The sequence below is a fragment of the Aotus nancymaae genome, unplaced genomic scaffold (assembly GCF_030222135.1).
Source record: "Aotus nancymaae isolate 86718 unplaced genomic scaffold, 86718_ANA_hifiasm-v0.15.2.pri h1tg000002l, whole genome shotgun sequence".
In the NCBI taxonomy this organism is placed as follows: domain Eukaryota; kingdom Metazoa; phylum Chordata; class Mammalia; order Primates; family Aotidae; genus Aotus; species Aotus nancymaae.
The window spans coordinates 20,136,977-20,152,375 of record NW_026988413.1 but is presented as its reverse complement, the minus strand read 5'-3'; the positions used below and the strand labels follow the sequence as shown (position 1 = coordinate 20,152,375).

At 37.3% G+C, this 15,399-nt stretch overlaps 1 protein-coding gene across 2 annotated transcripts in view; it reads right to left on the bottom strand.

Annotated features, from left to right (window-relative positions):
• Positions 1 to 312: 312 nt before the first annotated feature.
• Positions 313 to 15,399, bottom strand: part of PTN (pleiotrophin) — a 114,721-nt gene continuing 99,634 nt past the window's right edge. For both annotated transcript variants that reach the window (XM_012465708.3, XM_012465710.3), the window contains exon 5: positions 313 to 1,043. In XM_012465708.3, coding sequence (XP_012321131.1) covers positions 988 to 1,043 — 56 coding nt within the window. In that variant the 3' untranslated portion in view covers positions 313 to 987. The remainder of the gene's footprint in view (positions 1,044 to 15,399) is intronic.

Below are 15,399 nucleotides of genomic sequence, written 5' to 3'. Positions count from 1 at the left end.
GAATCATCATTTTGCATGTTATTACTGTCATCCTGATTTGGACTGGTGCTAGCATAAACTTACCCACTATAAGAGCATTTTCCTGCTCCACCAAACCCTAGACTACTGTGAAACTTTTGTTGAATTCAGTAATACCAATTTAACCTGTTAATTACTGATAGAAAGTACAAACAAAAACTGTGTGACATTGGTGCCCAAGAGTGACTTAGCTCGTTTGAATGACGATTTCTCAATGCTAATAAGTTGACTGGGGGGAGTATAAATGACTAAAGGAGTAGGGTTACAAAATCAAATTATTCAACACAACAGCAAGATTTTTTCAGCATCACCTTGATTTATTTTCCTAGTCTTTTTTTCCTCAGATGGAAAAATAATTTCATCAAGAAAACAAATGCTTCTGCCAAAGTGAAAGAATTTTATGTTTTAATGCTTTTCTTAAAAAAAGTCAACATTGAACTAGGGCATGCTCTGCCTCCCCACCCCCATTTTGCTGACTACATTTTAAAAAAAATTTATTGGCAGAAAACAAGATATTTTCTTCCAATAGAGTGATTATGTTTTATTGCTATTTTGTTTAGTATACATTTTTCTCAATTGGGAAAAAAGTCTAGGTGAAAAAAAAATACCTAACAGGAGAAGTAGTTTACATGATCACAACATTTAAATTGCTGCCAAAAAATGTAAAAAAAAAATTTAATGTAAAATGTCACATAACTTCAAAAAACTTACCTCAATTGTCTATCATTTATCATGTACTATAAGTCAACTTCCTAAATAAGATTACAGTCCTTTATTATAAGCCCCTAGTGGTACTATAGTATACATTTAAAAAATGCTACTACAAAAATTTTCTTTTCTTTTTGTTTTTGCTTATTGTGTACTTAGCTATAGATACTTTTTGAATAAAAAGCCTACGGTAGATATAAATGCAATAGTTAACTGATCCTGTTTGCTGATGTCCTTTTTATTTTCCACAGGTGACATCTTTTAATCCAGCATCTTCTCCTGTTTCTTGCCTTCCTTTTTCTTCTTCTTAGATTCCGCTGTAATTAAAAAAAGAAAGGAGAAAAATGTCAAGTTATTAAATTGCAGGGAAGAAATAGCCACATTTCTTATAATTGACCAGGAATGAAAAAATCAGATTGATACACAAGTTGCTTGCTCTTGGTAGTTCTTTTGATAAATTGAGAAAAAACTATGTGTGTGTGCATGTGTGTGTGTCTGTCTGTCTGCTCTTGCCAAGAGAGTGCCCATGAGACTGAGCAGGAGGAACATAGCCAGCTTCTGTGTGAATTCCATTAATGCCTCTTATCTTACTGGTTGCCTTTGTTTGACATGCAAGATACTGACTTGGGGTCCTGCTTAGAAAATAGAAATACAGCAGACATCTCTTAGTAAATTACCCAGGTCACTGCTCAATGGAAAGATATGAGAGCCCTGCTTGGCACCTCATTTCTCCCATTCCCCTTCTGTGGGACTCTTTAGTAGTATATTTTCTGAGCAAACAATTCCAAAGTGCTTCCACTCCAGGTCAGCCCTCTGCTTATTATATATTTGCCAGCTACCTGTATAAGAAGGAACAGCTATAAACCACATGTACTCTATCTGGGCCTTGCCTACAGGAGCTCTTAGCTTGGGGTAAAACAAATGGAACGTGTCAACATGGGCTCTAGAAAAGTAAAACATTGAGGATTTAAATCAAAAGACTCCATTCTTTTCCATTCAACCAGCTTTCCACTTCTCTTTTCCTAACAGGAGAATGCAATATAGAATAGAACACATCTAATTTGGCTCCAAAGACAAAAATCGGCCAGAATCACTGGGCTAGCAAGTGAGGGGATGTTGCCAAATATTTCTGAGCCACTTCTCCAATTTGGTCTACAGTAGTGGTAGACACATACTGGTTAAGTACAGGCTCTGGAGTTAAACTGCTGAAGTTTAAATCCTGGCCACATCATTAAGTTACTGTGAGATTCAGAGAAGGTTAATAATGTATTTGTTTCTTAGATTACTCATCTTTAAATAGGCATATTAATAGTACCATAGCATATGATAGTAACCATAGGGTTTATATCCAAATTAAACATATTGCATAAAATCCACTGAGAACAGAACACAATATAATAGCATGTGCTCAATAAAGGTTAGCAATTATCATTAATGTGGTAATAGACCAAGAACAAGAAATCATTACCCTGTATAATTTAAATCCTTAATAATCATCAAGACTTATTGATTGAGCAGGTCAATAAATGTGCTAAGCAACATAGGGTCACTGGGACATAAACAATGACCAGCAGGGATTAGGTCATTGTTCACTGGAGCATACAGCCTGTGTCCAAGAGGACCATAAAACTTATGATGACAGAAGATATGATATGATGCCAACCAGAAATATTGTGTGTTTTTCAGCTCATACTTGAGTAGAGCTGGAAACTTTTCCATTTCTATGTACTATCTCCATGACCTCTTCAGGTGGGTTCCAAAGTCCATTACATACTAGTAGTATTTTTGTTCAACGGTAATTGTCCTAATCGTCCTTTACCCAAACTTTAAGGGTACACCCTATGCAATTGGGTCAGCAGCTTCTAAACCCAGGCTAAATTGTTGCCCATAACTGTATAAATTCCATTCATGCCTTCCTAAGTTTGCCCCAAAATACTAAAGAAATTTAACCTTTCACTCTCTCTAGTTTTGTTTGTTTTCTCAAATATCTTCCTTTCACCCTATGAGAGGTGTAATGACCAGAATTTCCAAGTGAAAGATATCTTTTAGGTCAAAGGAGATATTTTGTGTAATTTCTGAAAAAATATTCAATCTCTGAAAATTTGATAATTTCCAGTTTTTGGTCAACATATTAGGTAACAGCTGTACATTAGGATGGTATCTTCAGATAACAAGGTAATATTTCAACTGAGACCTAACTCTGGTTTTCCTTGTCTTTGTTTTCTCATGTCCCTTCCTGGGAAACCCTCAGGAATTTGTTATCTTCTAGATCTCCAGTAGAGTGAATGTCTGAGTAGCAATTTTCCTATTTTAGCTAACATGTTCCTATTTCATACGTAAGTCTGAGTTGATAACATACTAATCAGATTTTTGTATAAAAGTTTCACAAAACTTAAAATTATTCTGAACATTGGACTCTATTTTATCTGCTAATGTAAGGTTGCCCATTTCAAAGAACACTTTGGTATTAATAATCTGTCACCACATTCTTCTTGGTAAAGGCAAGAGCACACTTTCTCTGTTACCCAAACCTGACATTTAGATTGAGCCATTATGGGCTCAATCTAAAGAGACCCCATTATGGGCTCAATTGACCCCATTATGGGCTCAATCTAAAGAGAAAAATCGAAGGCATCTTCGATAAAAAGTAGTGGAAGGAGGGAAATATTTGTATTTGCAATAAGGCCAGTTTAGTTTCTTACATAACAAAATGTTCAAATTTTTGTAAAAAAAAATCAGGTCAGTAATATTACTTCCAATCAAAAGCAGTTTTTTGTCTTTTATATACGTTCAACTGCCACACTAAATGTGCTTTATCACTGTTTATCTCTGTGCCCTCAAAAACTTATTAACAACCTCTGAATCTTTACCTAGTATACATGAGGGGTTTAAAATAGTATCATAACCTATGATAAAGAAAGAATGTGGTCCAACTCCCTTATGTAATAGACGAAGAAACTGAAACATTCACATTGCCTCTCTTTACTTCCATCTTTATACTTGTGCTTATTTTAGTTTCCCAAATACATCTTTCCTGTTTCTGTCTCTCTCTTTCTCTCTAGTCTCTGGCCTTCAAATTCACTCTTGATTTCATCAACCCCACACTTCCGCTGCTATATTTGTCTCATTAATGCCTCCCATTCTTCAGGTACCAGCTTTGATAACACTTCTAGTTTGCCGATCTCTCAGTCTGAGTTAGAAGCTATTTATCTTTCCTGCTCTTGTTAGAGCACCTATCTCTAGCATTGCAATTGCCACCAAAATACAAGCTGTTTCTACCTCTGTTGTACCTCCAGTCCATAGCCCAGAGCCTTGTGTATAAAAGCTGATTAGTGAAGTTTTAGTGAAAATAAATGAATCCATAACATGGCGATAATACGTCCATTTTCCTTATGAAGGTTCTTTGAATTTGTTTTTGCTTCTTTCCATCTCAGTTTTTTCACATTATTTCCTCTCGGCCTGAGTGTTCCTTCTCCTGCTACCCCAATTTACCTAGTCAACACCTAGTCATCCTTAAAATCTTAGCCTCAGCTTCATTTTCTCAGGGAAGCCCTCCAAGAGCTCTCAGATAAGCAGATTCCACGCACAGACACTCTCATTGTGCCTCTCATTGATTTTTTTCCACAATTAGAATTGAACTATTAATTTTGTTTCTAATTATTTAGTGTGTGTTTTCCCTTTCTATGATAGTAGAGACCCCATCTGTATTTTGCATCTGTATATCCTGTGCCTGGGATACAACAAGTGCTCATGAAATAACTGTTGCATGCAGAGTGGATAAATGAACGTTTGAATGGGAAATAGTCAACCCATTGCTACATGGGAAAGAGTATTTCTCAAGGAAAATAAGGAGTGTAAATCCAATCAGAATCTTGTCCTATTTCAGTCTATCTTTAAACATAAATATTTTATGAAGAAGAAAGTTTACAAAAATACATATATGAAATTTATCCAGACTTCTTAACGCTTTGTCTTGTCTTTAGAATAGAGATCTGATTAAACTCTGTGGGTAAAACTGTCCCAGTTTAGTTGCCTTTCCTGGTTAGAATGAGAGAAATATTTACTATGAGATGTGGGTCACAAATTAGCCTGGAGCAGGGCTATAATTAGTTAAAGCCAAGTGCTTTTTATTGAAGTCATACAACAGCTACACTAGCAGGTTCTAATAGCCAATAGGATCCCTACCCTGATGTGAACAGTAGGACACTTAAGTTCACATTGAACAGAGCCAAATCAAGAGAAGGAAGTATACACACACCACACATCAAATAACACCCCAGGCCACATGTCTCTTGTCCCTGCCTGGATTGAGGCTGCAAAGCAGAAATGGATGCCAACAGAGAATGAGCCATTGTGAACATGTGAAAGTTAAGGGCACCTGCCTGAAAGGTGATTTGTTCCATTCCTACCAGGACATCACTGCACTGGAATCTCACAGCAGTGCCCTGGGTACATTTTAACTTCCTAGGTTTCCAAACTTTCATCCTTTCTTTGGCCAGTTTTTGAGTTGATAGAGGCTAGTACACATAATAACTGGGATACAGAGATGAGAAAAAATAGTAGGTGTGTAAACTTTATATTTTTTAAATAGAAATACATTGTTTTGTTTAAGATATGTTTGAAAGTGTTCAGAAAGTCCTAAGGCTTTCCTAAGAAAAAGTGCTCTAGAAAGGATTCAGGCTTCATACATTGCTGTGAATCATAGGATCCGAAGGGCCATATTCACCATATTCTATCTAGAGAACTTAGAATTTATCCAAGGAAATTCTTTCAATGAATGAGAACTCCTGACAAGAAAGAAAATAGGCAATGACATGGTTTGACTTTGTGTCCCCACCCAAATCTCACCTTGACTTTTTATCCCCATAATCCCCATGTGTCAAGGGTGGGGCCAGGTGGAGGTAATTGGATCATGGGGGCAGTTTCCCCCATGCTGTTCTGTGATGGTGAGTGAGTCTTATGAGAACTGATGGTTTTATAAGCATCTGACGTTTTCCCTGCTTGCACTCATTCTCTTTCCTGCCACCCTGTGAAGCTGTACCTTCCGCCATGATTTTGTAAGTTTCCTGAGGTCTCCCAGGTATGTGGAACTGTGGGGCAATTAAACCTCTTTTCTTTATAAATTACCCAGTCCTGGGCATTTCTTCATAGCAGCGTGAGAATGGACTAATACAGTAAATGCAGTGAGAAGAATGCATAGAAATTAACATGAGCCATGTTACAATAAGTTCTGAACCCATATGTTTTTTTCTATGCTGAATAGAAAACAAAATATTGATAAATGCTAATGTATTAAGTGACGCCATGGCCTTTAGGTACACTGAGACAATGAGAAAATCATGTTGTTAGAATCACACTAAGAACTAAGTCCTAATCTAGAGAATTGGTTCAAATAGATGTTTGCCATTTACCAGCTCTATGATCTTGTGCAAATCAATCAGTCTGCTTCTGTTTCCTATAAACTAGAAATAATAAAATCTATATCCTTCTCAGAGGGCCATTGTTAGTATCAAGTGAGATTATGTACTGTACAATCTCATCTTACCACTACTGTTCAAAACACATAAATTTATTAATTCAGCAAATATGTACTCCATCTCCACTGTTTTAGATGCTAGGGTATACAGGTAAATAAGATAAAACTCTGCCTTCACAGAGTTGACATTACAAATAACACTTTCAAGGTGGCTTTATGGGAGAGTCTTTCAAAATTGTAAAGTGCTTAAAGGAAATATTTATATTAAAGATCATGGGTATGTGGCAGCTATTTTTATGGTTTTGAGACCTATTTTTCTTGTTGCTAATTTACTACTACAATCTTGAGACATGTGTTGTGAAAAATAAAGCCGCCATTACTAGAAAGAAAGAATAGACCTACAGCAGATTTACCCTGAAGGTAAAGGAGGGTTTCTCCTTACAGGGTTATTTCATTCTTTTTAAAGAATATTAATTACTTGTCTCATTTAAAAAGTATTGCAGACTCATGTGAAAACTAAAGAACACACACACACACACATAGACATAGAGATATATTACTCATAACTTCGTAATATAGAAACAATATTTTTAACAATGAATTCTATTTTTGTTTTCTTTCTATGATTTTACTCAGGATTATATTTACAGCTGATATAGTATTTTATGCTAAAAATTCATTTGCATCTATTTTCATGCCATTGCATATACTTTGGAAAGTGATCAAGTAATATTCCTCTACATCATCCTACTCCAGATATTTTGTAACCTTTCATCCTCTGTAGGTCAGTTGGATAGTTCTGACCTCTTGTTATCATAAATAATGGTGCAATGCTAATTTTGTTCACAAGTCATTGAATGCTTAAATTTTGCTTTATTATAGATTATTAGAAAAAGATTTACTGGATCCAAGGGCAGGACATTTTTAAAACTCTAGATATGTACTGGCAAATTTATATTTTGAAAGGAAGTAGTAATTTAAATTCTTATCAGCAATTTATATGAGAATCTATCACAGAAAAGTTACTCTTGAAAGGTAAATAATCAAACAACATGCGTCATCTCTTTTCCATCTTTTCACAGGCCCTTTGGAAATAGAATTGCCATGTGGTTGGTACAAGTAAACATCAATTCCTCATTTTTGTTATTAAGAAAATCTGGGATAAATCAGATTGGAAGTGGGCTTTAAGGGAAAGACATCTACAAAGATTTTTCAAAGACCTTAAGGAGAGATATTTTTCAAGAAGTAAGAAAGTTGAGAATTCTGAAATAAGCTTATCTCATTTTCTCAATAAAAGGTCTTGCTTTGATTTCTTACTTTCAGATGGCCTGCTGTGTATACAGAAAAACTAAAAAGGAAATTAGCAGATTAAAATGATTTCAGATTGAGGGGAGCCCAGATTTTAACTTAAGTGAGTCAGCCTCTGTTTGCTACTGACTTAAATACAGTGTCTTTGGGTCATTAAAGCAGTGGGAGGAAGTATTGATTAGAATGGAAATACAAAATTTGCACCTTCTAAGAGACAGAATTCACATTAGCTAAAAGAAGCTAAAATCATTCAGAAGTTCACACTGCAGAGGTCGAGAGAGATAGCTGGAAAGGAAGAGCTGGAGGCGTGCCATAGACACCACTAAAAGTTCACTTCTGGAGACTTGTTCAATAAATCACGAGAACTCATTACAGAAAAAGGATCATATCCCTGTCAAACAGTACTATCATGAAGTAAATATGTTCAAAAGCCTGGATATCACCAAGATCCTTTTAATGCTTTGTGGACCTATTTAAAGTAACTCACCTGTGCTTAAGAATTAAGTCTAGTCACCTAGAACTACCTAATCCCTCACCCCATGTCAGCTATGCCTCAGAACTGATAACAAGACTTGTCCAACTGTGAACACACAACTCAGTGATTCAGGAACTAAAATCCAGTACTGGTTGGCTAGGCTGCCTAACACGGAAATATTCATTCAATTTCCAAATATTTCAGTTTAAATTGGAGTAGCATAAATTAAGTGGCACAATACAGAAAGGTATTTCTGCTAAAAATCAGAAGTATAATCTTTTAAACATTTGCTTAATATGTTATTCACAGATATAGTTCAGTACAATGCCTATGTAATAATTTTGTTGTTTCTTCTTTGATTTCTTATTGTATAGTAACACTTGCTTAATTTCCTCTTTTATGGACTCAATGCATTTACTTCTATGATATGTGTGGAATACGTGCACACATGCATACTGCCTCTCAGTGCTACTCAAACGCTGATATTTTCCTATCAAGTATATGGGAATAAACAACAGTACACATATTTGTGTCCAGATGCAGACTAAACCATGTCTAGACACGTTCAGGAACCCTTTTTGTCCCCACTCACTTTGGGAGGTGGCTCAATATTTAACTGCATCTCCTCAAAATCGAAAGTTTAGCTATGAAAGCGCTAGTGAATAAAGTAGATTCAATGGAAGGTTTAGTGGAGACAATGAAATTACTTCATCAACCACACAGAACAAAATTAATACAAGTCCCCAACATGTCAGTTATTTTTCAAATCAACAAACCAATTGAATCAGTAGACTAATCCATCTCCCTTCACCAAAACACTCCTCTCTACCGTCTTTTCAACCTCTTCCCACTGTTGTTTCTCCGTTTCCGCCTCTTTATAAGAAGCTGTTGAGGTATCTATAGCTTCTCCAAATCATAAAGTACCTCTTTAAGATGCACTTTCTTAATACAGTAGAGTCAGGGGTGAGAGAATTAGCCACACATGAGCAAGTTGGGATCTGTCCCTGATCTGACCCATACGCACATGTATACCAAGTAGAAAACTGTCAATTAAACTTCTACTTTTAGCTCAAAACATCTATATCATCCTTATTTATTCGTTATTTACACACACACACACCCACAGAAAACAACAGATGTGGAATTAATGCTGAGTTTCTTTTGTTTAGCAAAAGCCTCTGCCCTTCCTCAATCTGTAGACCACTCTCAAGATGTTACACTTCTTGACAATGACCGTCCCATACCACACAGATTCACTGAATTCTATATACGAAAGAACAATTTATCTCTGATAAGACATTCAAACATTTAAGAGCTGATTTCTGGAATAATGAGGGCACAGGTAGAAAATTTGCCTCATTATAAAGTATTGTAAATTATATTGGTGGCCTCCCTTAGAAATGAAATGTAGTATTGTAAACAGTAATAAGTAGTTCCTACTTTGCATATCACTATTTTAAATGATCATATATAATGTTTACTTTAATATAATATAGCCAGTGCCACTAGGAAATCAAATTATAATTTGTGAAAAAAAGGGCAAAGTTTGAACTCTAGTATATCTAAATTTTTAGTAGGTACAGTTCCATACATCTTTTTTTCTATTCACTACCAAATAATATCTTTCTTTTGGTTCAAAATATTATAGACATAGATATAGTTAAATAGAATCAGCTGTTATGGTCAGAATTGCATCCCTCCTGAAAATTCATGCTGAAGTCCTAACCCTTGTATCTCAGAGTGAGAACATATTTTAGAGAGAGAATCTCTACAGAGGCAATTAAGTTAAAATGAGGGCATTCAGATAGACCCTAATCCAATATGACTGGTGCATTTACAAGAAGAGGAAATTGAACACAGACACATATAGTGAGGACAGAAGGAAAAGACAGCCATCTATAAACCAGGGAGAAGGGCCTCAGAGGGTACCGACCTTGGCAATACCATGATCTTAGACTATCAGACTCCAAAACTATGAGAAAATAAAGTTATATTTAATCCACTGAGTCTATGGTACTTTGTCATGACAGCCCTAGCAAACTAATGCACCCGTGAATTAGATTTCAGACTATATTTCATTTTTGTATATCCTTAAGAGCATCCTCATTAGCTGTAGAAGTGCAAAATAGGATGTTAGTTTATCGTTATTTTTAAATGTGTCCTCCAGAATTAAATTGATTTTTAAATTTTATGTCATTTAACCATGTAACTTAGGTACTAAGAAATATAAGGTTTTATGCTCATCAGTGATTTCACAAATCTTACTGCATTACTCCTTTCACTCCCCTTCAAACATGTCCTCTAGCTCTAAGCAGGTGAGCTATTTCCCCAACACATGATTTCTTCTGCCCCAAGAGACCTAGCAATCTGTCTATAGCAAGCAGCAGCAAAAGGTAAATCTGAAGATCTTTCTCTATACTTTACATTTTTTAGACAGCAGCCTTCAGAGCAGCTTAATTTATTATATCTAGGTGAAGATCTGAAAATATTTTTTTTTCCATTTTCTGTAAGAGTAAAGATAACTTTTGAAAGCCTAGCAAGACAGAGGGCCACGAATGTGTCTTTCCATCAATATCTATGGGCCTTGCTGCCTGCATGCATGAACACTAGTTCACTAGAACAATTTTACTTCCTTCTTGCTCTTTGGATTCCTGGTGAGTTCTTCTACAAATATTGCTTTCCCCTCTGGAAAACGTCTTTATAATTTTATTTTCATGGCCTCTGTGCACTGAGCAACAACCAGCCTGCTCTGATTTCCCTGTAGGTTTGCATCATTGAGAAGCAAAGTGGACTGGGAGTGTGCCAAGTATCCTCACCAGCAGTGCCAGTTACCAGGACAGCCATCCCTTGGATCGTGGTGAAGCATCAGAATTGCTATGAATCTCATAGCACAGGGAAGAAAATCATGAATCCAGGGCAGGGCCCAGCCTGGGAGAGCTCTGGGTTAACAAGGCCCCTTGCACTGTTCACCCTTACTCTCAAGGAACATAGCTGCTTTAAAGAACCCCAGCTTGAAAATGCAGCACTAAAAGTGATCATATGTTTTCAGAGTAATTTTTATACTAAGACAAGCTCAGGCCAGAAATTATCTGAAAGGACTCAATCAATCATAAATAACTCTGAATATGCTTATATGAATGTTTAGAATTATCAAGGAAACAAAAAACAAATTATTAATTTCTTTTAGAATACCCAAAGAGATCCCACAGTGATCACTTGGTTTGAGAAGTACTGGTATAGTGGAAAAGAAGTCTGGAAATAGACTGTCCTGACTTCAAGTTCAAGTCTGATCATTTACTGCCTGGGTAACTTTGTGCAAGTTGCAATAGTGTGTTGGTTTATAAAATATGAATAAAATTAATTCAGGCTGCCACGAGGCTTAAGTGAGACAATGCATGCTAAGGGCTTAGTATAATGCCTGTCATATCATAAATAGACAATAAATAGGATATATTTTACAATACTCAATAAATAACAAGAGGTACAACTTAAAATACAAGTAGAAAGTCTTAATTTGGAAGTTAGAAGGGAGAAAGGCAAAAGCTTCAGGAAGGAAAAAGCAGGTCCCTAAACCCAGTAACTAATATGCAGCTTTCCTTAGTACTAATTATTCTATAGCTGTTCTGTGAGCACACAGCTAATGATCCTCTGAGCATGGAATGTACCAGGGAGATGAAAGCAGACACACAGTGTGAAGTAAACCTAAAAATATTTATAGCTCCTGGTTCTCATTTCTGCCCCTGCAATTAGGACCAAAAATTCTTTAATAAGGAAGGGAGTAAAACACACAAATGACTCCGATTCCAGGTGAGCTCACTGTGCCTTAACAGTGATTTCTCTATACATTTTTGAGGCCAGTGTGAATGATGTAGCCTAGATAGCTAGACCAGGACAATTTAGTTGGATATGTCATTTATTTATTCATTCATTCATTCATTCAAGTCAGTATTCTTCCTTGAGTTTTTCTCGTGGACAAGGGACTATGAGATGTATTTTTCAAAGGTGAATAAAATGTGGTATACAAAGCGTTTGCCTGTTAAGAGAGGCAAACATGCCCTTGGTACAGCGTAATGGACGCCTTATCACAGGAGTGACACCTCTCAGAGGAGATAGTGATTTAATGTTTGGGAAGGGAAGTCTGGCAAGTTTTAACACTGATCCCTTTTCTAGTCATTGAGCAAAACAACCTCTTTTTGACCTAAAGGACTTTGAACTTCCCCTTGTTTTATTTAGAACAGTAGTATGGCTAGCCCCTTCTCTCTCTTCCAAACCAAATTCAAAAGCTACCTCGTCCAAGAGGCTTTCCCTGATTACTCTATCTTTTCTACTCCTTTCCCATCACTCTGTCACTTGGCTGTTTAGTTTTTAAGGTCACTTATTCCAAGATGCATTTACTGTTTTAGTTATTATTTATTTCTCTTTTTCCTTCATTGTCTACCCACAACCACCACCACTAGAACACGGCAGTCAGAGGGAAGGATCCGTGTTTGTCTAGTATCCCTAGCACTTAACATACTGTGTGCTCTATTGCAGGTTCTTAATAGATTATATGAAAACATGAATACATTAGAAATAATGCCAAAGGACTCTCCACTTCTCTCTCTCATAGCATTTGCCGCTTTGTGTGGTACATTGGAAGTTATGCCTCTGCTTCTTCTACTACACTGTAAGAACAGTAAGATCATTGGTTTATCCCTGGTGTTAACTAGAGCACATAGCACTTGCTTGCTAAGATATTTGCTGAATGAACCGTAGAAATATATGAAAGAATAGAAGAAGGAAAACAGTTCCAGGTTTTGAGAACTACGGATGCAGAGAAATGGACACATAAGAAATCATGGCCCAGTCAGCCGTCTCCTGGAGTTTGGGAGTTTGATAGTTTGGTATGGCTGGGACAGAGCTTGTAAGCAATGTCTAGGGAAAGGATCAGGCAAGTGCCCAGCCAGGAAGATACATGAGCCAGACATCCCCCTAAGGAGTCGGGACAGGTCTAAAATGCATTCACTTTCTTAAATAAGAAACTTAGATACTTGTATGGAATTGACACAAAGGAAGGAGCTGTGCATGCTGCAGGAGCTCTAGAGTCGACTGCCTTGCATTTAAGTCCTCTGCTTATTAGTGGCATAACCGTATGCTAGGTCTATGTATTCGTCCATTTTTACACTGCTATAACGACACTACCTGAGACTGGGTAATGTATAAACAAAAGAGGTTTAACCACCCCCATGACCCAATCACCTCCCACCAGGTCCCTCCTTCAATACCTAGGGGTACAACTGGAGATGAGATTTGCGTGAAGACAGAGCCAAACCATATCATTGTCTAAATTCTCTATAGCCTCAGTTTCCTTGTATGTAAAATTGGATGTAACAGTAACTATTTCACAGAATCTTGTGAATATTAAGTGACACCCTGTGTGAGCAATGCACTAAACTTTACTGAAAACACACACTAGGCTCTCCATAAATAAAAACTATAATCACTATCTGTTGCAATCATCATAATTCTCCTTGTGTCTGAAAAGGTATTAAGGGAAAAATATCTACTTCAAGAAATTCATTTGGAAGGAAATAGTCTTTCCAATACTGCGTATTTATCAAGCATTCTTGCCTACACTGCTTCACTTTATCTTTATAACAATGCTATGGTGTATTCACTGTCAATTCTAATTTAGAGAAGACAAATAGGTATCACTCTAATAAGAAAAAGGCAGAATTAGATCTCCCAACTTCAAGTACAGTATCATGGACGGAAAATAAAACATAGGTGTTGAAACATGTTTTCACAAGCAGAATAAAAAAGAAATAAAAACTTGAGACCAAACGAAGTATAAGTGTTTTCTTCTGAACAAGAGGAACAGAATTCCCACAGGGCACCCCATGCTGCCTCTTCTGGTCAAGTACAAGGGCAGTAATTGTCAACCTTGTCAGGGAGCCTCGGAGGGGAGGGAGCCAGTCCCAGGCCAGCCTGTGGTGGGATTCTGCCCCCTCACCTGTCTCAACACAGTTAAAAGTCTCCCAGCCTAGCAAAGCCCATCCATACAGTGTTGCCATGCTCACTCCTAAGGGATGCCAGAACCCAGAACATAGACAGAGATGTTGGGGGAGCTTCTTTTATCTTTAAAAGAACTGACAAAAGAATCTATTTAGCGACGGAGAGAATTGAGAATGCTGGGAATATCACTTTCCTGACCCCTTTTTTCCCATTTAATAATCAGCTGCCAAAAGCTGTGTCCTGCACACAGCTGAGTCTTGCACTTAAACAGTTTCTGTTCTTTTGATCTTTAAAGATGAATTGTCAAACATAAGAGAGGGCTAGGCGGCTTTCCAAAAAAGAGCAGCAAGATGGCAAAACTTTTAGAAATCGCTGGGAAGAAAGAAAAGGAATTGAGGTTATCGAAAGCAGGGAAATTGAACAAGGATCTGGTAACTGCAGAATGTGGCTTGGTATGGACAGCAGGAGGAACTGACATTCATTCCCTGACTTGCTTGTAGCACAGACATCTCTCCATGTGTTCCCATCTCTGCTCATCCCAGAAACAATTTTAGAATTCCCCTTTTCCAGACAAACTTGAAGACTGGTTTATCTGTACTAAACAGGGCTTCACAACACCCCTCATTTATGCATCTGATTTAAAAAGCAACAACTAACAATTGCCAGTTGAACAATAACTGAAGATACTAGAATATTCCAAGATGATCATTAGGCAATATCATCTGTGGCCCAAAGAAACCTCTCAGCTCCCACTGGAGCCTCCCATACAAGCCTCAGCTCCTACCTCAGCTTGGCTCTGCACTCCAGTGACAAATACCAGAAGCCTGCGCCACAGGCTGCACCATCCCCCTGACCCACGCAGACAACTGCCTATAGAACCACAGCACCCCCGCAGATGGGTCCATCCTGGCAGAGATGCTTATCCTTGCCATCTTCTAATTCCACAGTGAGCCATCATCTAAGGGGACCACTGAAAAACACATGTGGCTTCGAGAAGAGTTATTTGCCCTCTGAAGAGTTCTCTGCTCTGACATTTTAGACAAAGCTGTTAGCAGAGAGAGACTCTCATTTCCAACTTTATTCATTGTTTGCAGATCAATTATTCCTGCAGAAAATAAAAAGTGACTGGTAATTTCAGTGAGGAGAGACTGAACTCTCTGAACAATGGTGTAGTCAACAGTCCTAATGTTAGATTACCCTTGGCAACTTTTTTCCCCATAGAGTGGCATCAATGCATCATCTAGCCCCATAGGAGAGACGGGAAAGTCTAACAATAATACCCCATCACATTCTGACATTCCTGCACATTGTGGTAGATTTGCTCACTACATGCCATGCAAGACCTTTGAAGCCTCCCTTCTTGTATTCAGAGGTGGAATCTAGAAAGTTAAACACCCATTTTCCAGACTTTTTTGTAGCA